The 27,589-nt window shown below is 39.1% G+C and overlaps 1 protein-coding gene across 2 annotated transcripts in view; it reads left to right on the top strand.

Moving 5' to 3' along the window:
• Positions 1 to 27,164, top strand: part of LOC121384719 (prominin-1-A-like) — an 87,429-nt gene extending 60,265 nt beyond the window's left edge. The window contains exons 18-27 of one of the 2 annotated variants that reach the window (XM_041515237.1): positions 80 to 100; positions 1,460 to 1,546; positions 4,947 to 5,021; positions 7,534 to 7,587; positions 9,382 to 9,456; positions 10,953 to 11,021; positions 18,750 to 18,839; positions 19,361 to 19,485; positions 21,302 to 21,464; positions 23,316 to 23,439. In XM_041515237.1, coding sequence (XP_041371171.1) covers positions 80 to 100; positions 1,460 to 1,546; positions 4,947 to 5,021; positions 7,534 to 7,587; positions 9,382 to 9,456; positions 10,953 to 11,021; positions 18,750 to 18,839; positions 19,361 to 19,485; positions 21,302 to 21,464 — 759 coding nt within the window. In that variant the 3' untranslated portion in view covers positions 23,316 to 23,439. Of the gene's footprint in view, positions 1 to 79; positions 101 to 1,459; positions 1,547 to 4,946; positions 5,022 to 7,533; positions 7,588 to 9,381; positions 9,457 to 10,952; positions 11,022 to 18,749; positions 18,840 to 19,360; positions 19,486 to 21,301; positions 21,465 to 23,315 lie in introns of both variants that reach the window. The other variant, XM_041515236.1, reaches the window with a different exon arrangement.
• The last annotated feature ends 425 nt before the right edge of the window (positions 27,165 to 27,589 follow it).

Raw genomic sequence — 27,589 nt, 5'->3', positions numbered from 1 at the left:
TTGTTAGTTGATTATTTAATTAGTTTAGTTATTATGTTTGAATAAATAAAGAAAAGTTATTCTTTTTTTTCCATTTCAGCTGAATAAAGTGACTGCCTGGGTATGTTTTTATCTACCTATCTGTCTGTCTGTCTGTCTGTCTGTCTGTCTGCTTATCTTATTTATTTATTTATTTATTTATTTATTTATTTACTTATTTACTTATTTATATATGTTTAATTATTTATATTTATATTTATTTTTTATATTTATTTATTTGATTTTATACAAATACTTGAGGATTTTTCCGGCCTGAAACACACTGGGTTTGCTTATACACGGATAATTCAAGCCCTGCAATTAGTGCTGGGAATTGGTTGGAATATTTCATCATCGACCATCGGTTAATTATAATCAGCCAATCAACTTTTGAATACACAATCGGTTAGAATCATATGAAAAATAAGAATGATTTAAATTATGATCACTGTGCATCTGTTATCGTGTTCAGACACAACAGAAAACAAATACTGGTCCTAACATATTAAATTTATACAACAATTCCATCATTTTAACAGGAGGAACACTTAAAGTTAAAGTTTTCCCTCACATCGGTAGAATAATCTAAGCAATAAAATGTAGTAAAGATTCATTTTTGTTATCAAAAATGTCTCTAATAGTGAAAAATATGTTGTAGTGTTTAAAAACTAGGGTCTGTTACTATTAATATATAGAGGGTATTCTTTTATCATCCATTATCATTCTTTTCATTTGCAACAATTGTTAACAATGTCAGTAATGTGGGTTGAATGTCACTATAATTATTTAGCAGCAGTAGACTCGTTAACTAGCAGAACAACAGTGGCGTGATGTCACTAATGATAGGTTTAGCACTGAAACATACAGTGACGTAACAAAAGAAGCGATATCTCCTAGGAGAATATCCCAGGAGATATCGCAAATTATAGTGCCAAGAATATCACCTACAAAAGCTTTTAATGGATGATAAATAATCTTCCAACCCCTGTAATATAGTCCATAGCAAAAACAAAAAGCCATGTAGAATGAGAAACTACATGGCAATCTTCTCGGCATCGCTCCATGATGCGGGCAATTGCAGGAGTTTATGTTCTAATGTTGGCTCGGTATGTATACTTGTAAATTGAAACTGCATGTAGCAGTAGAGAATAATATTTGTATACTCTAAACCAGGACAAAAAATAAAGTGTATTAATTCTGCGTTGTTCGCGCTCAACTTCAAGTCACGAAATTTATACGCACGCATTATTTTCACCCGCATTATTTTTTTTTACAGATACCAATGGTCAATCGCGAAATGTAAATGTCGTGAACATGCACTAAGGTGCGTATTCGCGGAAAAAAAACCCACGTCGCAATATTAATCCGCTTTACAGTATATACTAGCCATATATGTAAAATATGTTTGTTAATTTTAAGAAGACTGATGTTTCTACTGCAGGTAACTAATGTTCTCCCCAGCAGTGCCATGAACAGCCTCAATGATAAAGTGACAGCAATACAAGCTGCGTGTGGTGAACAACTCAAGGTATTCACGAAAGAAAATATTTCAACAACAGCTCACATTTTAAATTACGGCCATTTGGTGTCTGACGTATTTTCATACTGGGGGAGGGGGAGATTGTTACAGAGAGATACAGACGGTGAAAGAATGTTCTTTCAACAACACCTCACATTTTAAATTACGGACATTTGGTGTCTGACGTATTTTCATACTGGGGGAGGGGGAGATTGTTACAGAGAGATACAGACGGTGAAAGAATGTTCTTTCAACAACACCTCACATTTTAAATTACGGACATTTGGTGTCTGACGTATTTTCATACTGGGGGAGGGGGAGATTGTTACAGAGAGATACAGACGGTGAAAGAATGTTCTTTCAACAACACCTCACATTTTAAATTACGGACATTTGGTGTCTGACATATTTTCATACTGGGGGAGGGGGAGATTGTTACAGAGAGATACAGACGGTGAAAGAATGTTCTTTCAACAACACCTCACATTTTAAATTACGGACATTTGGTGTCTGACGTATTTTCATACTGGGGGAGGGGGAGATTGTTACAGAGAGATACAGATGGTGAAAGAATGTTCTTTCAACAACACCTCACATTTTAAATTACGGACATTTGGTGTCTGACGTATTTTCATACTGGGGGAGGGGGAGATTGTTACAGAGAGATACAGACGGTGAAAGAATGTTCTTTCAACAACACCTCACATTTTAAATTACGGACATTTGGTGTCTGACGTATTTTCATACTGGGGGAGGGGGAGATTGTTACAGAGAGATACAGACGGTGAAAGAATGTTCTTTCAACAACACCTCACATTTTAAATTACGGACATTTGGTGTCTGACGTATTTTCATACTGGGGGAGGGGGAGATTGTTACAGAGAGATACAGACGGTGAAAGAATGTTCTTTCAACAACACCTCACATTTTAAATTACGGACATTTGGTGTCTGACGTATTTTCATACTGGGGGAGGGGGAGATTGTTACAGAGAGATACAGATGGTGAAAGAATGTTCTTTCAACAACACCTCACATTTTAAATTACGGACATTTGGTGTCTGACGTATTTTCATACTGGGGGAGGGGGAGATTGTTACAGAGAGATACAGATGGTGAAAGAATGTTCTTTCAACAACACCTCACATTTTAAATTACGGACATTTGGTGTCTGACGTATTTTCATACTGGGGGAGGGGGAGATTGTTACAGAGAGATACAGACGGTGAAAGAATGTTCTTTCAACAACACCTCACATTTTAAATTACGGACATTTGGTGTCTGACGTATTTTCATACTGGGGGAGGGGGAGATTGTTACAGAGACATACAGACGGTGAAAGAATGTTCTTTCAACAACACCTCACATTTTAAATTTCGGCCATTTGGTGTCTGTCGTAATATTTTGATATGGGACGGGGAGATCGAGACAGAGAGATACAGACAGTGAAAGAAAGTGATAGACAGAAACGGAGACAGACTACGGCCATTTGGTGTCTGATGTACTTTGATACTGGGAGAGCGGGGGACAGAGGGAAATTGAGATGGACAGACAGAAAAGGAGACAGACTGAGGGAGTAGCAGACAGAGACACTTAGAGAGAGGTTACTCCTATAGAGAAAACAGTAAGAGATATTTTATGTTTGTATAGACAATTATTGTCTATACATATGATTACCTTTGATCATTGGTGTCGGGAAATGCTATCAACTGTATGTAGGGCCCATTGCTAATACAATGTATATTCAGTCGACTTCCAATAGGGTGTCCAATGTGTTTTATTTTCGCAGTTGGGGGACAAGTGCCCTCCCCCACCTGCCCCTCAGCTCCTGCCTATTATAAAATACCAATAGTGGGATATATATGATACCTCAGTATATTTTAAATTATGGCTCTTAACTGTACTTCCCCGTCGGTGGGCCCATTGGGCTATTTCTCGTTCCAGCCAGTGCACCACATCTGGTATATCAAAGGCTGTGGTATGTACTACCCTGTCTGTGGGATGGTGCATATAAAAGAACCCTTGCTGCTAATCGAAATGAGTAGCCCATGAAGTGGCGACAGCGGGTTTCTCTCTCAACATCTGTGTGGTCCTTAACCATATGTCTGACACCATATAACTGTAAATTTTAGTGCTTCGTTAAATAAACCATTTCTTTCTTTTTTTCTTAACTGTAATTAGTCTATATGGCGAGGGATAAATTCCACTGTGTGTCATATAGGCTACGTTCTTGTGAAAAACAGCAAGGCAACTTTTATATGTACTTCCTCATGCAGATAGTAGTTAGGGATTGGCATTATTCTATATATCACAGTATTCTGCCTGACGATACATATCATAATATATTATAAATAATATATTACGGTATGATCGATACGTAAATTTAGGTAACACTGAGTCAACAGTATTTGTATTGTCAGTAAGGCATCTGACAAGATAAATTGAATGAAAGAAATGTTTTATTTAACGACGCACTCAACACATTTTATTTATGGTTATATGGCGTCAGTCATATGGTTAAGGACCACACAGATTCTAAGAGGAAACCCGCTGTCGCCACTACATGGGCTACTCTTCCGATTAGCAGCAAGGGATCTTTTATTTGCGCTTCCCACAGGCAGGATAGCACAAACCATGGCCTTTGTTGAACCAGTTATGGATCACTGGTCGGTGCAAGTGGGTTACACCTATCCATTGAGCCTTGCGGAGCACTCACTCAGGGTTTGGAGTCGGTATCTGGATTAAAAATCCTATGCCTCGACTGGGATCCGAACCCAGTACCTACCGTACAAGATTGAACCCCAAAATGTATGACAGACATTGGCAGAAACACTGGGTACTGATGTCCAGAGTGTATGGTAATAGTGTTTTTGTTTTTTTGTGATCATGATACATCAATACGCTGTAAATACTGTGCATATCACTAATATGTACATGAATACCATGACATACGACACACCAGATCAGGGATATATAGATTGGGAGTAGACTGACGAGTCCACCAACTGTGATTGATCTCATTACCCGTCGCAGATCAGGAGATTGTTCTACCACAGGGTCATAAGGATGGGGGTTTGAACACCGCCACACACACCCTTCCACACACACACACACACACACACACACACCCCTCCTCCCCCATTGAGGCATAAACCCATTGGGGTGTAAAAAAAAAAGAAGGAAAAAAAGATAAATAATTTTATCATATTTTGAATGTTGTTGTTGTTGGTTGTTAAAATTGTTTTGTTTGTTTTTAGTTATTGTTGGGCTTTTTTTTAATGGCTCTTTTTTCTTCTATATATTTATTTTTCAGAAACCGAGGTCATGACTGTCAAGATATCCCTTTGATTCTAACTCTGTAGACATACAATTTTGAATTTCATAACTATAACATTGTCTTAATTTTTCAGAGTAAGTTAGCAGCATTTATGACGAAATTACGCAATACTCTGACAAAGGAAAGAAAGCAAATTTCCAGTGTTATCGTGAGTGTTTTGTGTACAGTGACTAAAATAATTATATCTACATACAATCTATGGCCACTCTTAGATAAATGTATTATCTGCTGGTATTTCAGACCAACAGAGAGGTTAATTAGATTGCTTACGTGTATGAGTACGTGTGACATCACGTGACACATACCTGTAATGAACTTTTAGAAACGACATTGTCAGCACGCGTATGTGTAACCTAGATGCACTATGATTGGACTGGTTGTCAGTCAGATTTTGGCAGATATCAGGCCCATACTGTGGTGGGGGGGGGGAGTGGGTGCGAATTCTTCATGGAGGGACTAACAATGGAAAGAAGAAAAAAACATGTTTACAGCCCTCTACGTTAACGTTTTCACCTAGGAGCCACGTGGTGCCTACTTGTATTTTTATATAGATAGTATGAAATGTTTTAGTCACCAAATGTGAAAACAGTGGTCGCATATATGTGACCAAACAGGTCACAATATACAGGCGCAGATGCATGATTTTTAAAAAGGTAGGGGTGTCCAAATGTGATGACTGATCTCTCCTTTTACACAGAACAGTTAATATAGTCACGTTTCCCCTGAAAGGTTATGGTTGGCTTTCAAAAGGGGGGGTCTGGACCCCTGGACCCACCCCCACCCCCACCCCCACCCCCACCCCCACCCCACCCCCACCCCCGGATCTGCTACTGATACAGAGGGCTGGTTTATGTAACGTTATCTATATTTGATACAAAAAAATGTGGATCTTTGGTAATTTGTGGTGTGGGGGGAGGTAATTTGACGATGACGATTATTACCTTTATGTTAACTTGCAAACTAAAACTGAAAACGATGTATTGTATAGGAAAGCGTTTTGTTTTAATGTTTTCTAATGCTGCATGTTTCAATTTGACATATACCTGCGACAAAGTTCCAAGATGGTAGAGTGCAACAATGGTACAACATGTACAGTTGTACTTGGCACTGAAGCCTCAACCTTCAATTACCATAATAAAAACGTACATTTGTGTATTACATAACAGTAGCTCTCTTAACTAATTGTCACTATAGTCTTGCTCAATGTCGGCACTGAAACGATATTCTTTGGAGTGAGCCCACCAACACTTGAAGAATATCTTGGTCTTTAAATGTTTCGAAGTCAAACCCATTAATTTAACATTTGCAGTATATCTTGAACTTTTAATATTTTACTATTAATAAATTAACTGGAAATATTAATAATTTATATCAAATAAAAATTAACTCAACATCAGCCAATCATAACTTTATTCAAATCTTGTTGTAATTACTAAGATGTAATAAAATGTTGAAACAATGTTTTTCGATTATTTTATTCGTTCCGTCATCAACGTAGACTGTTGTTTCTCAAGTTCTAATTTTTGTAATTGGATCTGTCTTTCCAGCACAAAATTCTCTTTGCCGAGTTCTAATTCCTCTTTAAATTTCCAATTCCTTTTGTTTCAATTCCATGTACTAGTATATATACTTAACCAAAAACGTTCAGCAATTTGGTAAATGTGCTTAAATAAAAGAAAACTAGCTTGTGAATTACAAAATAAAATCCGACACTGGATTTAATTGAGTCATCATTTGTCAGTATAAGTAACAGGAGATTTTCAATACAAAATGAAATGTGTGACTGTCACGTCGTTAAATGGTGCTTGGGGGTCCATATACACGAAAATCTACAAATTCTGAGTAACATATCATCCGTCATGTGCATAATTCATTTCCTACTGACCTGATAACACATAGCAACGTCAAGGTTATCATGCTAGCAACGGAGGTGTTATCAGGCATGTGACATAAATAACACTTCGAATTATCATGAATGGGTTATCAGGGCCCGTGCTTATAAAACTTAAAGTCTAGACTTTAATAAAAGTAAAGTAAAGTTTGTTTTATTTAACGACGCCACTAGAGCACATTGATTTTTGTATCTTATCATCGGCTATTGGACGTCAAACATATGGTCATTCTGACACTGTTTTTAGAGGAAACCCGCTGTCGCCACATAGGCTACTCTTTTTACAACAGGCAGCAAGGGATCTTTTATTTGCACTTCCCACAGGCAGGATAGAACAAACCATGGCCTTTGTTGCACCAGTTATGGATCACTGGTCGGTGCAAGTGGTTTACACCTACCCATTGAGCCTTGCGGAGCACTCACTCAGGGTTTGGAGTTGGTATCTGGATTAAAAATCCCATGCCTCGACTGGGATCTGAACCCAGTACCTGCCAGCCTGTAGACCGATGGCCTAACCACTACGCCACCGAGGCCGGTAGACTTTAATAAAGTCCAGACTTTAACGTAATGCTATTTGAATGGCGTTGCTATGACGTTAAAGTCTGAACTTTATTAAAGTCTAGACTTTAAGGTTTATAAGCACGGGGCCAGGTCACAGGGAGCACGGTTGCATGATAAGTACATGTATGTTTAATTTTTTTTTTTGTTTGTTATTATTATTGTTGTTATTACCCAATATTAATAATCTGATATATTTGTGTTATTGCAGTCTGGAATGAATAATACAATATCAAAACTTCAATATTCCACAGATAAGTTAAAAGTAAGTTCTTAGTGGCTTTGTTTTTGTGTTTTTTTGTTTTGGGGGTGGGGGGTGGGGTGTGAGTTTTTTATATATATTCTTTGTAACAACCAGTGAATATTAAATAATAGTGTTATTGTCACAGATAAAATTGTTCTTTTCCATGCCTCAATGTTAGTATTGTTATTAAAATCTTGTCATTGGTCGGTTACATCCCAGATAGCACACCATGGTTGGCCCAACGTAGACTGCCGACATTGTCACATGGTCATTTTGACAGTTGGTCCAACACTGGCTCACTGTTGCTAATTTCACATTGCACCGGGACATATAGGATACTCCCCGCGTGTCTTGTGACATCTGAAAATTATAACGTGGATCTACCCGTAAGCCAAAGTAAATTTTGCATGAATGCTTCAATGTGGTAAATTATTTCTTTATGATTTACAAAAAATCTTTGTAATTTCACATATAAATCCATACATTTTCTGGAACAGAAAATAGTTCATATTCATTTGTGTTATATACCGTGTTCTAAATACTTACATGATTGGTCAAATTGCTGAAATTAGTGTTGCAAATATTTTCTGTTAAAACAAAAATGGCTGACAGTTGAAGGTGAAGATCAGATTTTTCCCCATTGCGGTTGCAAGATTGGGTGAGACTGGTATAAGAATTGACTGTTTGCTAACGGTGATATATTATAGTGCTGACTAAGCCGATGTTGAGCTTACGGTACATTTTGAATAAAGATAAAATGATAAATATTAAATATTAAGTTATAAAATATAAAAATGTATGGTTTGTGTATGTGTGTGTGTGTATGTATATGTGTGTGTGTGTATATGTATGTGTGTGTGTGTGTGTGTGTGTGTGTGTTTTTGTGTGTGTTTTGTGTATATGTGTGTGTGTATATGCGTGTATGTGTGTATATATGTGTGTGTGTGTGTGTGTGTGAATATGTATGTATATGTGTTTGTGTGTGTGTGTGTGTTTTGTGTGTGTGTGTGTATATATGTGTTTGTGTGTGTGTATGTGTGTGTGTGTATATGTTTGTTCTGTGTTTTGTGTGTGTATGTGGTTTTAAGGGATGGGTTATAGCTTAATCAGTGGAGCTTCAGTTGTAGATTGAACCTTTGCGGCAGACCCATTAGGGTCTTTTTCTCCATCACTACCATGCAGTACTCCATGACTTATGTATCAAAGGCCACGCTATGTGCTGTCCTGTCTGTGCATGTAAAAGATCCCTTGCTGCTAAAGGAAAAATGTAGCGAGTTTACTCTGAAGACTATGTATCAGAATTACCAGTTAAATATTTGATATCTATATTAACCGATGATTAACTAATTAATCAATGTGCTCTAGTGGTGTCTTTAAACAAAAGAAACACTAACTTTAACCTTCAATCTGCAAGTTGCTAAAGCATTCCTGCATGAAGGGGATGGGACGTAGCCCAGTGGTAAAGCGTTCGCTTGATGCGCGGTCGGTCTGGGATCGATCCCCATCGGTGGACCCATTGGGCTATTTCTCGTTCCATCCAGTACACCACGACTGGTATATCAAAAGCTGTGGTATGTGTTATCCTGTCTGTGGGATGGTGCATATAAAAGATCCCTTGCTGCTAATTGAAAAGAGTAGCCCATGAAGTGGCAACAACGGGTTTCCTTTCTATATCTGTGTGGTTCGACGCCATATAACCATAAAAATAAAACGTGTTGAGTGTGTCGTTAAATAAAACATTTCCTTCCTTCCTGCATGAAATGTAATAGCCAAGTAACTCATATACTGATTAATTTATATCCCTTGTCATTTCAGCATTGGCTGAAGAAGGCAGGAATGAGAATGGCAAAAGCAGACAAAATATTGATGACAAAGTCATTTTTGCCTGAGGTATGTGATGGTTTTAAGGGCCATGCCATACCTTGTCTGAATAATTAGGGGGTGGGGGGAAGTAAAGCAAGAAACGAGGCATTGTAATAGAGAATATTATTGGTGTTTTAAATCTTGCCTCCACCCCTCCAACCCCCTCTAGGTATGGCCCTGGTAAAATCGAGACAAATCAGGAATGTTTATCTGATTAAACTGTGAAGTGATCGAGGTGTAGATGGGAAAGAAGTATCATGGGGACAAGGAAACGAAATGGGGGATGCAAATTTCTCAGTTAGTTTCTTAATCGCTTCAAAAATACATAATGTATACTTGTGATTATTTTAAAAGTTGCTGCTGCTGTTAAAAAATGAACACTACACGTAGTTTATAATAATGACAAATATGACGAGTATACCACTGTGAAAAAGCAGTATATATTACAATGGCAGAGGTGGATCTAGGGGGGGGGGGGGGGGGCAGGGGCCTGGGTCCCCCCTAAATTTTGCGATAGTTATAATTTTATTACATATTATTTTTTAATTTTTTTTGACGATCCCCCTCCAAACCTCCCCCAAATTTCCCTTGGCATTCTACCTCATGTCACTGCCCCCCCAAATGGATTTTCTGGATCCACCACTGAATGGAATCAATATCACCCCCATAACGGAATCCGTATCAATCAAAATAAAATCCATAATAAGATACGTACAAGCATTTCCATTGATATAGCAATAAATGTTGGTTACATCATACATGGACATAAAACATTGTAGCTCTTGAACGGTCATTGTCACAGACCAATAGCTATATACAGTTGCATTTCTTTGGGAAAACGATTCAGGATGCAAAATCAATTTATTAATGAACTAAGCACCTCAAGTGACATGAAATGTGTTCTGTTAATGTTCTAATCTTTCAGGAAATATATGAAATACTTACAGCTTTTGTGTTACTCATAATAGTTACGCAAAATATGTTTTTCCACTTAGTGGCGTACATGGTCTCTATTGACTGGGACGGAATCCAAATTTATAGTAGGTCTGTACCAACAAGGACCACTGTTATTAATATTTTGTTGAAATGTTATATCGATCTGCATCTGTCAAAGATTTTGGGGCAAGGCGTAGCCCAGTGGTACAGCACTCGCTTGATGTGCGGTCGGTTTGGGATCGATCCCCATCAGTGGGCCCATTGCGCTATTTCTCGGTCCAGCCAGTGCACCATGACTGGTACATCAAAGGTTGTGGTATGTGCTATCCTGTCTATGGGATGGTGCATATATAAAAGATCCCTTGCTGTTAATCGAAAAGAGTAGCCCATGAAGTGGAGACAGCAGGTTTCCTCTCTCAGTATCTGTGTGGTTCTTAACCATATGTCTGACGCCATATAACCCTAAATAAAATGTGTTGAGTGTGTCCTTAAATAAAACATTTCCTTCCTTCCTTCCTTCTGTCACAGATTTTATGAAAACCATGCAGGCTTGGCTTTAATTTATCAAATTTTTGCTCTGCTTTCAGGTGTCCACTGCATTCGGCAAAATCATCGGCGCTTATCTAGCATCCTATAGAGACCATGCATTGCATCTGGTCAGTGGTCGGATCTTCTCATTCTTCTTCTTCTTTTTATAGATTTGATTGGATGTTTTATTATAATTGTTGTTTGTTTTAGGGGTAGTGGATTGCTTTGGGAATTTTCGGGGGGGGGGGGTGTTGTTGTTGTTTTTCGCGTGTGTGATCTTGCATATACATGTATGTGTGTAGGCATGCAAATGTGTGTGTGGAGTTGTTGGTGTGTTTTATTGTTTTGTTTTGGGGGGTTAAGAAGGGGGATAAGGGGCTTGAGAGTTTTTTGGATCTGCTTATTTGGAGGGGGGTTGTTGGCTTTTGGGGTATTGGTGTTATTTTGTTGCAGTTGTTTTGGTGGGTGACATTGGGATATTTGCTCCCTGTGGACATAGAGCATACGACTAGGACAGGGGACGGGATTTAGCTCAGTCGGTTGAGTGCTCGCTTGAGGTGTTTGCGTCGCAGGATCGAACCATCTCGGTGCATCCATTCAACTAATTGGATTTTTTCTCTCATTATGACCAGTGCACCACAACTGGACAACGGCCGTGGTATGTGCTTTCCTGTCTGTGGGAAAGTACATAAAAAAGAACCCTTGCTGCATTAGGAAAAATGTAGCAGGTTTCCTCTAATGACTCAGAATTATGTTTGGTATGTGCTTTCCTGTATGTGGGAAAGTACATATAAATGATCCCTTGTTGCATTAGGACAAATGTAGCAGATTTCCACGTGTCAGAATTACCAAATGTTTGACGTCCAATAGCCGATGATTAATAATCTGTGCTTCAGTGGTCTCATTAAACAAAACAAACTTTAACAACTAGGACACTGCGACAATTTCCAACATTGCTGCTGTGCCGTGTCTTGTTGGCTGTCCTAATGCCTGTAACAGAGCAAGACAGTTTCTTTATTTGACTGTTCAGTATGCATCTCATCTTTGTTGATACTCTATTTTGTTTTGTTTTGGGGGTTCTTTAGTTGTTTTCGGAAGGTCGGGGCAGGTGCAAGGGAGCAAGGGAGGCGGGTGGGGGTGGCGGTGGTGCTATGGAATTTGAATGGAGCAGTTAAATGCCAAAGAGAAAAGGGTGCGCAATTTTGATTGAGGGAATTTGGTGCAATTTTGAATGGTCGGTCGAAAGGTAAATGGCCGAGCTAATATAGGTTTTAATATTAGTGAATCGAGAGTAGCTCGTTAATTTTATACCTTTACGATGCTGTGGTGTCTCCCTAGGTTGCCCATTACTTTTTTTTACCAGCTTTATATAGTCCACTTTAGGAAATAGTTCCTCATAAAAAAAAATACTACAAATTTCTGAAATGCTTTTAGAAATTTTTCTTAGATGATTACACGTAGGTTGACCTCTGTAGTATTTAAAAGTAACTTGTTATATTATAATATGATGATATTATTATATGATAATACTTTAAAGACATATGACTGGCTGCTCCTAGGTGATGACCCAGTTGTGACAGCAATACCATCTAATAAAACAAAAAGCATTATGTCAAATTAATTGATCAGGGCTTTAGATTACACCAAAACATGTATGTCCAAAATAAGTAAGCCCAAATCAGGGCTTCTATATTATGGTAGCCCCACTCCCATCGCTAGTGATATTCCATGTTGGGCTAGTAAATAACTACTATCACCATGCCAGACAGGGCTTCTGGATTATGATAGCCCCACTCCCATGGCTTGTGATATTCCATGTTGGGCTAGTAAATAACTACTATCACCATGCCAGACAGGGCTTCTGGATTATGATAGCCCCACTCCCATGGCTAGTGATATTCCATGTTGGGCTAGTAAATAACTACTATCACCATGCCAGACAGGGCTTCTGGATTATGATAGCCCCACTCCCATGGCTAGTGATATTCCATGTTGGGCTAGTAAATAACTACTATCACCATGCCAGACAGGACTTCTATATTATGGTAGCCCCACTCCCATGGCTAGTGATATTCCATGTTGGGCTAGTAAATAACTACTATCACCATGCCAGACAGGGCTTCTGGATTATGATAGCCCCACTCCCATGGCTAGTGGTATTCCATGTTGGGCTAGTAAATAACTACTATCACCATGCCAGACAGGGCTTCTGGATTATGATAGCCCCACTCCCATGGCTAGTGATATTCCATGTTGGGCTAGTAAATAACTACTATCACCATGCCAGACAGGGCTTCTGGATTATGATAGCCCCACTCCCATGGCTAGTGATATTCCATGTTGGGCTAGTAAATAACTACTATCATCATGCCAGACAGGACTTCTATATTATGGTAGCCCCACTCCCATGGCTAGTGATATTCCATGTTGGGCTAGTAAATAACTACTATCATCATGCCAGACAGGACTTCTATATTATGGTAGCCCCACTCCCATGGCTAGTGATATTCCATGTTGGGCTAGTAAATAACTACTATCACCATGCCAGACAGGACTTCTATATTATGGTAGCCCCACTCCCATGGCTAGTGATATTCCATGTTGGGCTAGTAAATAACTACTATCATCATGCCAGACAGGGCTTCTGGATTATGATAGCCCCACTCCCATGGCTAGTGATATTCAATGTTGGGCTAGTAAATAACTACTATCATCATGCCAGACAGGACTTCTATATTATGGTAGCCCCTCTCCCATGGCTAGTGATATTCCATGTTGGGCTAGTAAATAACTACTATCATCATGCCAGACAGGACTTCTATATTATGGTAGCCCCACTCCCATGGCTAGTGATATTCCATGTTGGGCTAGTAAATAACTACTATCACCATGCCAGACAGGGCTTCTGGATTATGATAGCCCCACTCCCATGGCTAGTGATATTCAATGTTGGGCTAGTAAATAACTACTATCATCATGCCAGACAGGACTTCTATATTATGGTAGCCCCACTCCCATGGCTAGTGATATTCCATGTTGGGCTAGTAAATAACTACTATCATCATGCCAGACAGGACTTCTATATTATGGTAGCCCCACTCCCATGGCTAGTGATATTCCATGTTGGGCTAGTAAATAACTACTATCACCATGCCAGACAGGGCTTCTGGATTATGATAGCCCCACTCCCATGGCTAGTGATATTCCATGTTGGGCTAGTAAATAACTACTATCACCATGCCAGACAGGGCTTCTGGATTATGATAGCCCCACTCCCATGGCTAGTGATATTCCATGTTGGGCTAGTAAATAACTACTATCACCATGCCAGACAGGGCTTCTGGATTATGATAGCCCCACTCCCATGGCTAGTGATATTCCATGTTGGGCTAGTAAATAACTACTATCATCATGCCAGACAGGACTTCTATATTATGGTAGCCCCACTCCCATGGCTAGTGATATTCCATGTTGGGCTAGTAAATAACTACTATCATCATGCCAGACAGGGCTTCTATATTATGGTAGCCCCACTCCCATGGCTAGTGATATTCCATGTTGGGCTAGTAAATAACTACTATCATCATGCCAGACAGGACTTCTATATTATGGTAGCCCCACTCCCATGGCTAGTGATATTCCATGTTGGGCTAGTAAATAACTACTATCATCATGCCAGACAGGGCTTCTGGATTATGATAGCCCCACTCCCATGGCTAGTGATATTCCATGTTGGGCTAGTAAATAACTACTATCATCATGCCAGACAGGACTTCTATATTATGGTAGCCCCACTCCCATGGCTAGTGATATTCCATGTTGGGCTAGTAAATAACTACTATCATCATGCCAGACAGGACTTCTATATTATGGTAGCCCCACTCCCATGGCTAGTGATATTCCATGTTGGGCTAGTAAATAACTACTATCACCATGCCAGACAGGGCTTCTGGATTATGATAGCCCCACTCCCATGGCTAGTGATATTCCATGTTGGGCTAGTAAATAACTACTATCATCATGCCAGACAGGACTTCTATATTATGGTAGCCCCACTCCCATGGCTAGTGATATTCCATGTTGGGCTAGTAAATAACTACTATCACCATGCCAGACAGGACTTCTTCTGATATTATGATAGCCCCACTCCCATGGCTAGTGATATTCCATGTTGGGCTAGTAAATAACTACTATCATCATGCCAGACAGGGCTTCTATATTATGGTAGCCCCACTCCCATGGCTAGTGATATTCCATGTTGGGCTAGTAAATAACTACTATCATCATGCCAGACAGGACTTCTATATTATGGTAGCCCCACTCCCATGGCTAGTGATATTCCATGTTGGGCTAGTAAATAACTACTATCATCATGCCAGACAGGACTTCTATATTATGGTAGCCCCACTCCCATGGCTAGTGATATTCCATGTTGGGCTAGTAAATAACTACTATCACCATGCCAGACAGGGCTTCTGGATTATGATAGCCCCACTCCCATGGCTAGTGATATTCCATGTTGGGCTAGTAAATAACTACTATCATCATGCCAGACAGGACTTCTATATTATGGTAGCCCCACTCCCATGGCTAGTGATATTCCATGTTGGGCTAGTAAATAACTACTATCATCATGCCAGACAGGACTTCTATATTATGGTAGCCCCACTCCCATGGCTAGTGATATTCCATGTTGGGCTAGTAAATAACTACTACTCATGCCAGACACTTCTATATTATGCCCCACTCCCATGGCTAGTGATATTCCATGTTGGGCTAGTAAATAACTACTATCATTATGCCAGACAGGACTTCTATATTATGGTAGCCCCACTCCCATGGCTAGTGATATTCCATGTTGGGCTAGTAAATAACTACTATCATCATGCCAGACAGGACTTCTATATTATGGTAGCCCCACTCCCATGGCTAGTGATATTCCATGTTGGGCTAGTAAATAACTACTATCACCATGCCAGACAGGGCTTCTATATTATGGTAGCCCCACTCCCATGGCTAGTGATATTTCATGTTGGGCTAGTAAATAACTACTATCACCATGCCAGAGCCCCACTCCCATGGCTAGTGATATTCCATGTTGGGCTAGTAAATAACTACTATCATCATGCCAGACAGGACTTCTATATTATGGTAGCCCCACTCCCATGGCTAGTGATATTCCATGTTGGGCTAGTAAATAACTACTATCATCATGCCAGACAGGACTTCTATATTATGGTAGCCCCACTCCCATGGCTAGTGATATTCCATGTTGGGCTAGTGATATTCCATGTTGGGCTAGCAAATAACTACTATCACCATGCCAGACAGGGCTTCTGGATTATGATAGCCCCACTCCCATGGCTAGTGATATTCCATGTTGGGCTAGTAAATAACTACTATCATCATGCCAGACAGGACTTCTATATTATGGTAGCCCCACTCCCATGGCTAGTGATATTCCATGTTGGGCTAGTAAATAACTACTATCATCATGCCAGACAGGGCTTCTACATTTGTATATTATGGTAGCCCCACTCCCATGGCTAGTGATATTCCATGTTGGGCTAGTAAATAACTACTATCATCATGCCAGACAGGGCTTCTACATTTGTATATTATGGTAGCCCCACTCCCATGGCTAGTGATATTCCATGTTGGGCTAGTAAATAACTACTATCATCATGCCAGACAGGACTTCTATATTATGGTAGCCCCACTGCCATGGCTAGTGATATTCCATGTTGGGCTAGTAAATAACTACTATCATCATGCCAGACAGGACTTCTATATTATGGTAGCCCCACTCCCATGGCTAGTGATATTCCATGTTGGGCTAGTAAATAACTACTATCATCATGCCAGACAGGACTTCTATATTATGGTAGCCCCACTCCCATGGCTAGTGATATTCCATGTTGGGCTAGTAAATAACTACTATCACCATGCCAGACAGGGCTTCTACATTTGTATATTATGGTAGCCCCACTCCCATGGCTAGTGATATTCCATGTTGGGCTAGTAAATAACTACTATCATCATGCCAGACAGGCCTTCTATATTATGGTAGCCCCACTCCCATGGCTAGTGGTATTCCATGTTGGGCTAGTAAATAACAATTTTTGCCATGCCCAACAGCTAGTGAATTTTTTTTGTCAAATGTTGCAGTGAAGTCTATTTTGTAAATATGAATATCCTGACCCCACCCCAACCCCCAATGTTAGTGTTTTTAAGCTCTATCTCCCTCTTTAGGTGACATATCTAATTATTACTATTATTTAGTAAAATTTTAATCATGGCTAGTACATTTTTTAAATAACTGATCCCATGGCTAGTGGATTTTATAAACCATTCTAGAAGCCTTGCCATATTATGTACAAAATCAAAACCAGTGGGATGTTAATGAAGCTGTAATTATATTATAATAACTTGTAATTCATTTCTGAATATGTACAACTCTTTACCAGCTATTATTAACATATTAAAGTTTGTTTTTGTTCAACAACATCACTAGAGCACATTGATTTATTAATCATCGGTTATTGGATGTCAAACATACATGTATGGTCATTTTGACAAAGCCATAAAGAGGAAACCCGCTACATTTTTCCATTAGTAGCAAGGGATCTTTTATATGCACCATCCCACGGACAGGATAGCACATACCACAGCCTTTGATATACCAGTCGTGGTGCTCTGGCTGGAATGAGAAATAGCCCAATGGGCCCTTCGACGGGGATCGATCCCAGACCGACCGCGCATCAGCCGTATGCTTTATCACTGGGCAACATCCCGCCGACTATTAACATATTACTACACTAACAAGACTTTGGTGTGCTTATGTAGAACAGACTTAAAGCCTGTTGTGTCCACATTAGTGAGATCTAAAGCCCAGCATGGTGATCAAGCTATAGGTTCACCTGAAACTTATTAATATGCCATGCGAGCAGAAGTTAGCTCAAGGAATGTGAATAAGTTTTAGTTGATAAGAGGTTTAAATTTGTTTAAAACTTGTTTTTAAGGATATTTAAGACATATTGTAAACTGACTGCAATACGAGTGTGTTCTGTATTGTGATTGGTTAATTACATTTTTTTCCCGGGATCAAATCAAAATAACACCCGGAAAGCTAATGACATCATTAGAAAGTGACCTTATTAGCAATTGGAACAGGTGAAGTTGACGATTCAAGGGTCTACAGTTAAATTGTAGCCAAATATTTTGTTCAAGAAATACCAAATATACAGTTAGTTCCATAAAAAAAATAACTATTCAGTTTACAATGGACATAACCAAATGGAGTTTTTAGATTTGTGGGTGTTATTGTCTATTTGATGCCCACAAATGTTTCATTTTTGACCTCAAGCTAACGCCTTCAGTCAAAAATGACATTAAATTTGCAGGATCAAATAGACAATAACCCCACAGATCTAAAAAAAAATAATCCTGATGGTTATCTCTTAAGAATACGTACTACATTCCTGTCCATGAGATATACCATTTATCTCACAACTCGTCTTTTAAGAAAGTATCCCAACTCGCTTTCACTCGTTGGATACATTTTAAAACAACACATAAGATTAATGTCATCTAACCGTCAGTCCTGTAGTATTCTATATATATATTTCAAGCCAGAATTTAACTTTTTAAAAGTCATATATATGTACGATGCAATGTTGTAGTAAAGGACCTTTTATCTTTATCTTTTAACTTATTTTCATGCTTATGTCCAATTAAGGTTCAATCACACTGTTAGTTGTTAGTGGTTAGTGAGACCTTTTGAACACTGTGCTTGGAGCGAGGGGCGAGTCACTAAACAAATGTACATTACTGTTGGTTTATGTATTGTTTTGTAGATCCACAATGAAGTGGGTGCCTGCAGACCCCTGTGGAATATATACAGCTCCGCTACAGATCTGGTTTGCAGTCACGTGTCGGATGGTTTGGTAAGACTTGCCATTGTTGTCTTTGAATTAGTACATCTATAACAATGTGCCACTATATTAGGGTTCTTTGTGGTTACAAGAACGAGAGCCATTGGCTGTTTTGAGATTGGTTTTCAATGAAATGACAAAATGGATTGGCCTCCAATTTTAATAAATCCAGTGTGTGTGTGGTTGACCTGTTAATTGTAGTAGCTCAAATAGTATTGCATGCAAAACAGAAAATGTCTCTATTAATTAATATATTTATTTATTTGTTTATTGCTTATTTTCTCCCTAAAATCACCACAGATCAATTAATATGGCAATAATATATATATATAAATATATATATATATATTTTAATCTGATTACAAAAAATGAAATAAGAAGTAAAAATAAATAAAACAAAATTCCTACACATTTTGTTTTCTGTGGAGCCAGAGAAATGACACTTAAATTATCTCGTACTCATATACGGGGTAGTCTATAGTTTCCACAACAATGTATTAATTTGACTTCGTTCTTTCTTTTGTTTACTACAGAATGGATTTTGGTTTGGCATTGGCTGGGCTCTGGCCTTCTTCATTCCAGCGATCATCTTTGGTGCGATGCTATCTCCGTTCTTCCGCAGAATGGCCGTGGATGACCATATAACCGGCTACATCGAGTACTTCATTTCTTCAGTCATTTTACTATTTTGCTGTTACTGGGGTTGGTGATGGTGGTGGTCATTTTCATTGACTTGCACGTTTCACGAGTTTGTCCCTTTTTCCCTTATAGTCATCCAACCACCCCTCCTTCCCCCCTCTGAAAAAAAGAAAGCTCCCTGGATCTGCCCCTATAGCTGGATGGTGGTATTAATGGTGGATATGTATCTCGGAAACAGCAACAGATAATTGGAACACAGTCAGTTAAACGGGCAGCTTTTTTTTTACCATCGCTAACCAGGGGCTTAATTCACTAAACTCTCGCAACTTTGCGATCTCGCAGTGCAATGCTAAAAGACTTGCAAAGAGGATGCTTTGTTGTCTAGCAGAGCCTAAGATGCCTTTATGAATTAGGCCCAAGACCGTGAATTTGGGGATTATTTTTTTTTGATTCTACAAGAATCATAAACATGATTTAATATAGATATTTTGAGAGTCCAGCTCATAATCCTTTGCTTCAGACTCAAAATTGTGGATTCACCAAAAATTGTTGGATACGCTGTTACGAATACTGACCAAAATATACAAGACCAAGTGTTACCAATTAAATATGGTGAATGCAAAAGCCATTGAAAACTGTAATTTTATAACGAAGAGTGCTTAAATTTTGCCTTTTAAGTTGGGTATGAATGCAAAAGCCCATGAAATTTGCTATTTTTTTTGTATGATGTTCTTCAAGTGTTTGCCTTTCAAATTGTATATTAACCTTGGACTCCTCTTAATTCCTCTGTAAATGGGGGCGGAGTGTAGCACAATGACAGACAACTTGACTGATTGATGGGTCATATAGGATCAGCAGTTCTCGGTAGACTTCGGGGGGTTTTTTCTCGTCCCGACCAGTGCCCCATACATTACTGGTCATGGTATTTATGGAGAAGTGTATATAAAACAATCCCTATCTGCCTTTTTACTCCCCTGTCATGGACTGAATTCTCTGGTGAAGTCTGAGGTTGTGCCCACGACAGGCATGCTTGAACAGTTCTCTGATGGAAGCATGCCAAAAATTACACACTCTTTTGACTTGTCCTGGACGGAAAGAAAGAAAGAAATGTTTTTATTTTAACAACGCACTCAGCACATTTTATTTACAGTTATATGGCGTCAGACATATGGTTAAGGACTACACAGATATTAATAGAGGAAATCTGCTGTCGCCACAACATGGGCTACTCTTTTTGATTAGCAGCAAGGGATCTTTTATATGCACTATCCCACAGACAGGATAGTACATACCATGGCCTTTGTTAAATTACACCTGGATTGAAGAGCTGGCAGGAGTCTGAACTTGCGCCCATGACAGGCATGCACTATAACAGCTAGCCCGAGTACTCTGACTGTAGAGGACTAGACGGACATTCAGAGACCAAGCTATGTAATATTCGAGCAATCACTGCCCACCAAACGGTAGTCGGAGATTCCTGCTCTAATACCACAACAATCCTATGTTTGACGTCAAATACCTTTACATTGATCATTTTCGAGTTCCTCGATTAAAAAAATTCCACATATTAACCACTAATACACACACTACAGAAAGAAATTCGACAGCACCCACATTCAGCTAAATTTCGCCACATTGTTAATTGTTTCATTTAGCCTAAAACATATTACAGTGCCTTCATATCCATAAAAGGCATATGCAAGATATATATTATAAAGTGCAAGCAAATTTAAACAAGGGTTGTTAATTAACCTATACAATCTATTAACAGTTTTTTTCGCCATTGAATCAACATGTAGTTGCACATTGTAGTTACTTCCGTAAATGGCTTGCAGGAACATTATCAGAGAGATCAATCAGCCATTTAACACGTGGTCCTATCCACCAAAGGGTCAAGGGTGCCCCTCTTGGTCACATGGTCAGAGCTATCTTCCAAGAGCTACTCGAGACGTGCATGTTTATCAAGTTCGTACGCCACCAACACCAGCACCGCTATAGGTACAGTGTCATTTAAAAAAAAAAGGATGGATGGATGGACGGATGGACAGACAGATGAAATGCATGGATGCATGGAATGGAACAAATGGATGGATGAATAATACAAAATGTATGGATGGACGGATAGAATACAACAGATGGATGGATGAATAGCCCAGTAACATATACATGTAGAATATATAAGATCGATCCCCGTCAATGCGTCCATTGGGCTATTTCTCATTACGGCCAGTGCACCACGACTGGTATATCAACGGCTGTGGTATGTGCTATCCTGTAGGATGGTGAATATAAAAGATCCCTTGCTACTAATGGAAAAATGTAGTGGGTTTCCTCTCTGAGATTATATATGTCAAAATTAACAAATGTTTGACATCCAATAGCCGATGATTAATAAATCAGTGTGCTCTAGTGGTGTCGTTAACCAAAACAAACTTTACTTTACTGTGGCCGTAAGCTTGAGCACTATTTGGTAAGCTCATGGGGGCAAGGTGTAGGTCACATGGAAATCAAATCTCTTACTAATAAGGTGCCCAGTGGCGGATCCAGAAAATTCATTTAGGGGGTCCCAATGACATGAGGCGGAATGCCAAGGGAACTTTGGGAGAGGTTTGCAGGCCCTGCCCCTCCTCCCCCTAGTTCCGCCTCTGCATGGAGCCTCTAAAGCAGATGTTTGTTTGAACAGGGGGTTCCAGAAATTGATGTGTAATTGTATTTATTTAAAAGTCTACATGAGATAGAAACCTGTATAACGGCTACAAGGTGAGGAACATACCTACAATATTACAAACTAAATATGTCACAGGTAAGGCACGGGTCTAGGATTGTTCACAAAGAAGGGGGCCGTAACAATAAAGCGATTTTGTTTGATGTGTGTATATACAGTCAAAACTGTCTTAAACGGTCACACAATGGAGTAGAGAAATTTGCTAAAGAAAAGTGGTCTTTAAAACGTTTGTTCTTTCTTGTTTTGCCCTCTGTGCTGTACTGGCAATAAATTAACTTTCGACATGTCTCCTTCAGAAATAAGGTGATTGGAATGTATTGATTTAACCGCTCTCAATAACTTTGTTTTCTTTTTCCATTTAAATATTTAATTCCTACTCCATGCAGTGTATTGTCATAGTAAGTGAATCTACAAATGTCAAGCTTAGCCTGACCAAAGGCAATTAGATGCATTCCAGTTATACTTTCTTAATTGATACACAAGAGTTATGTCGGGACTGAATGGGTACTAGTATTCCCTTTATTTTCACGTTAGTGTCGTTCTAAATGGGGACCTAATAGTAAGGATATACGTTTATTTTGTTTAACCTTTTTTTTTTTAAATGACTTTATTGTATAAATAAATTGTTCAGTTTAGATTATCTTGTTGGTTTGTTTTGTTCTTAGTCGGCTATTAATATTATACAAACTTGGGTTGATCTAACAAGATGGTGTAAGGTAAGGTATTAGGATTAATAAATTACACCACCTATTACAATAATACATGTACTAGTAGTAAACATTTGCAGTGGCCGTGTTAGACAGGTGACCGCTTATTACAGGTACATTTACATTAAAAATCGCTTGGGAGGGGGGAAAAAGTAGCCGCTTAAGGCAGGTGATCGCTGATTACAGGTGACTGCTAGGACAGGTTTGACTGTGTGTGTGTGTCTATATATATATATCCAATATATGTATGATTTAATTTCTTGACTACAATTAGAAGTGTGCCCCTTCCCTAAATCAACGTCCACTGTCAGTCCGATAAGGTATATGGTGTAATATCTATCTATAAGACAACTTCTTTTTTGTATATTATATGTTTGTGGGTTGGGTTTTTAAAATGTAATTCTGTGTGTTTTCTAGGTCGAACACGGTGGTACCCATATCTCACGATGTATCAACTGAAAAAGGCTACACCATTGACACAACTAAAACTGACAACACTGATGACACAACTAAAAAAGACAAAACCGATGACACAACAAAAAAGGTCAACACTGATGTACCAACCATAGTTTTGCCAAATCAAACCAGCCAAACGACAATTAATAAAGACTAACACTAATCTTTCACCGAAACCGTAAATAACCGAAGACAAAGACGAAATGAATTAAGCAACCAGCGAATCTCGAAGAACAAAGGCGTGTTCAGAAGGCAGAGCGCTCGCTAATGTTTGACTGTTAATGCCATTTTTATCATATCACACTGGCATAGGAAGCAGGGGGGCATGTGCCCACCCTCAACACACACACTTTTCAGATATTTTGCTTTATATTTTCTTTATAAGTGTAAAAGTGTGCCCACCCCCCACCCCCCCCCCTTTTTTTGGCACCTTCCTATGCCACTGTATCGCATTCATCTAATTTTATAGTTTAACCCGTACTCCATGACAGGTGTGTGAAAGTTTGTGGTATGCACTTTTCTGTATGTGGGAAAATGCATAATAAAACATCCCTTGCTGTTATTTAAAAAATAAAGACTGTTTCCTCTAAGACTATTATCAAATGTTTGACGTGCAGTATCCGGTGATTAATAAATCAATGTGGTGTTATTAAACAAACTGTGCATGCAAGTACAAGTTGGGATGGCAGTGTGTCATGTACCATAATTAGGTGACCACGCCCTATTTTTCACACATCACTGATATTAAAGGAAATCCTTGTCAGGGCCATATCTTCCTTGTCACTTAATTAAAATTAATATAGGATCATCAAACCTTGCATGCAGGTACAACATGGGATGGTGGTTTTTTGCATACCATAACTAGGTCACCATGACCTACTTTTCACGCATTACTGCACATTAAAGTAAATTCTTGTCTGGGCCATATCTTCCTTATCAATTCATATAGGATCATTTAACTGTGCATGTAAGTATGACTGTAGTCCTTCCTACAGGGAACAGTCATTTTCTTACTATTGTATTTAAGCATTTATCGTACTACAAGTTATTTATTTTTGAATTGATTGTTTTCTAAATTGCATATACAAATAGTGGGGTTTTCTTTTTTGTGATTTCAAAAATACTTTTACTTTTGTTCCTACTCAAACCAGACTGAAATTATTTACGAAACACACGTTAGTAGAATAATGGAACAGACTATAGGTTGCCACGATCTACTTTTTGGCAGGCGTATCATGTACCTCACCGGTACTCTTGTTAATTTTCATCTAACGTTGGGATCAAAACTTAGTCTAATCATCGACCATTCACCCTCTGCAAGAATTGTTGTATAATCAGACTGTTCGCCCGCCTGAACACGCCTCTGCAAGAATGGTTGTATCATCAGACCGTTCGCCTGCCTGAACACGCCTCTGCAAGAATGGTTGTATCATCAGACCGTTCGCCTGCCTGAACACGCCTCTGCAAGAATGGTTGTATCATCAGACCGTTCGCCTGCCTGAACACGCCTCTGCAAGAATGGTTGTATCATCAGACCGTTCGCCTGCCTGAACACACCTCTGCAAGAATGGTTGTATAATCAGACTGTTCGCCTGCCTGAACACGCCTCTGCAAGAATGGTTGTGTAATCAGGCCGTTCGCCCTACTGAACACGCCTCTGCAAGAATGATTGTGTAATCAGGCCGTTCGCCCTCCTGAACACGCCTCTGCAAGAATGGCGTGTAATCAGACAGTTCGCCCACCTGAACTCGCCTCTGCAAGAATGGTGTGTAATCAGACAGTTCGCCCTACTGAACACGCCTCTCCAAGAATGATTGTGTAATTAGACAGTTCGCCCTCCTGAACTCGCCTCTGCAAGAATGGTGTGTAATCAGACAGTTTGCCCTACTGAACACGCCTCTGCAAGAATGGTTGTGTAATCAGACCGCTCGCCCTCCTGAACAAGCCTCTGCAAGAATGGTTGTATAATCAGACCGTTCGCCCACCTGAATACGCCTCTGCAAGAATGGTGTGTAATCAAACCGTTCGCTCTCCTGAACACGCCTCTGCAAGAATGGTATAATCAGGCCATTCGTGCTACTGTGTTTGCATAGGCGTAAGGGCTCCCATTTTTGTAGTTGGGATTGGGGAAGGCTGATGTTTGCCTGAATTCAATGAAAATGCCCAAATCTGGATAACAATATTTATTCGTATTAGCAATACTTCCAAACAGCTAAATAGGTTTGCAAACGAATCTTTGCATGGATTACAAGTACTATTGTGAGTAGAATGATGAAAATATATGGTGAAACGGTTTCAGGCAATCTCATTATTAAACCATAATTCTTTTTACTATTAATAGTACAACAAACATAGTTTCAATTACACAGATTTAATTTTCTTATATCCTTAAAAAGCTCCATCGCCCATAAAGATGTCATTCCCTGTGTGAAATAGATGCCAAACACATGTAAATGTACGACCGGTATACCGGTTAGTCGCAGACGTAATTTTACGGGGAAGAATTTACGAAGCCTGTTTTTCCTAAACTGCACAACTAGGCGTTTAAGCACAGTAAATGTATATAGTGACACGCGTGTAAGTCTAAAACAGGCTTTGTAAATTCGGCCTACGATGTTTTTAAAATTGGCTCTAGTGCAACACCTACTGTGCAAACACAGTCACACACACGCACACAGTCACACAAACAGTCGGACATGCACACACACACGCACGCGCACACAGTCACACACAAAAAATACCAACCAAACAAAAGTGCCTTTTGAGAAATCCATCCATTACAGTGCCATAATAAGTGCATATAGTGTCTCCCGTCTCACTAGTGTTATCGGTTCTAGAACAGCATTAAGCACCGTGTACGACCGACACTGGGTATTGGTACTGTCAATGGCGTAGCCAGCATGAGGCAGACGAGGCGCTTGCCTCGTCTGGAATTTCCCCAGATTGATTTTATTTTTCCCATGACACTGATATTTATTTTACAGGCCTGAGTTTCCTCGGCGTTTTTTCCTCTCAGACTACGCCCCAGACTGGTATCTATAATCTTGCTGCATATCTTGGCACCACGATAAAACTATGGTAATAGAATTGTTTTAACATATATAACAAAATTAGCTTAAACGTAAGCAATTATAGACTTATATTTATGACGTTTAGCGACATATACGCCAACGGTTAAATTCCGAGTGATAAATTTAAATGTTGTTCGAAACTAAAAATAACTGGTATAGTAATTCACTATACAATCGCAATTAAAAACTTTAGTGAAAAAAAAGGGGGGGGGGGGGTGCCCGCGGCCCCATGCCATTTAGCACTAAGATCACCTTAAATGCATAACTACGGTATGCACTTGAGATGATCTTAGCGCTAAGATTGCTTCGTGGAATGGGGCCATGGTCTGTTGTCGGTCCCAGACAGTGTTACGACAAATTAGCCCAGTGCTTATAAACCTTTTGGAGTTTGGATTCTAGATGTTATTAGTGTCTGAAACCTTAACGCTATACTTGTTTATTGTATGCGTGTGACGTCACTAGAGATTTGACTTTTAATAGCACCTAAGACTCCAATAGGTTTAGAAGCACGGGTCCTGGAGGCGTCTGAGATTATGCGGTACCATCATATTTATATATTGCCTGGAATGGTGTTGGCCTGGAATTTTCTGTTGTAATACGTGTCTGTTGTTATTTTACAAGTCTGTTATTATTATTATTATTATTATTGTTATTAATATACATGTCTATTATTATATCGAGATTTATGTTCTCAATACGTTTCTGTGAACGCCATACGTTAATAAAGTTGAATGTGTTATTTGCAATTATTAATTTATATATGTATGTCTGTATGTCTCTCTCTCTCTCTCGCCCTTCTCTCTCTCTCTATGTATCTCTCTCTCTCTCTCTCTCTCTATATATATCTATCTCTCTATATATATATATATATATATATATATATATATATATATATATATATATATATAATCATGCACACAAACACATAACTGTATGCGTCCTACACGCGCACACGCACTCGCACACACAAAGAGCAAATGTACATGTAGGTCCTAGTCTGTGTACATGTGCGGAACAATTTTATTTTAAATCAATAAAACTGGTACATTAAAAAAAACTTATTTGTATTTAATGAACTACAGCTGTTGACATTTTGACAGCTGGTAACCGACATTTGCCAAAACAACTTGCATAATACAATTTTCACAAAACCAAAATATGTCA

Source organism: Gigantopelta aegis, chromosome 10, assembly GCF_016097555.1.
Source record: "Gigantopelta aegis isolate Gae_Host chromosome 10, Gae_host_genome, whole genome shotgun sequence".
NCBI classification, from domain to species: domain Eukaryota; kingdom Metazoa; phylum Mollusca; class Gastropoda; order Neomphalida; family Peltospiridae; genus Gigantopelta; species Gigantopelta aegis.
The sequence above is the reverse complement of the archived record's forward strand: the minus strand, read 5'-3'. Positions and strand labels throughout refer to the sequence as shown.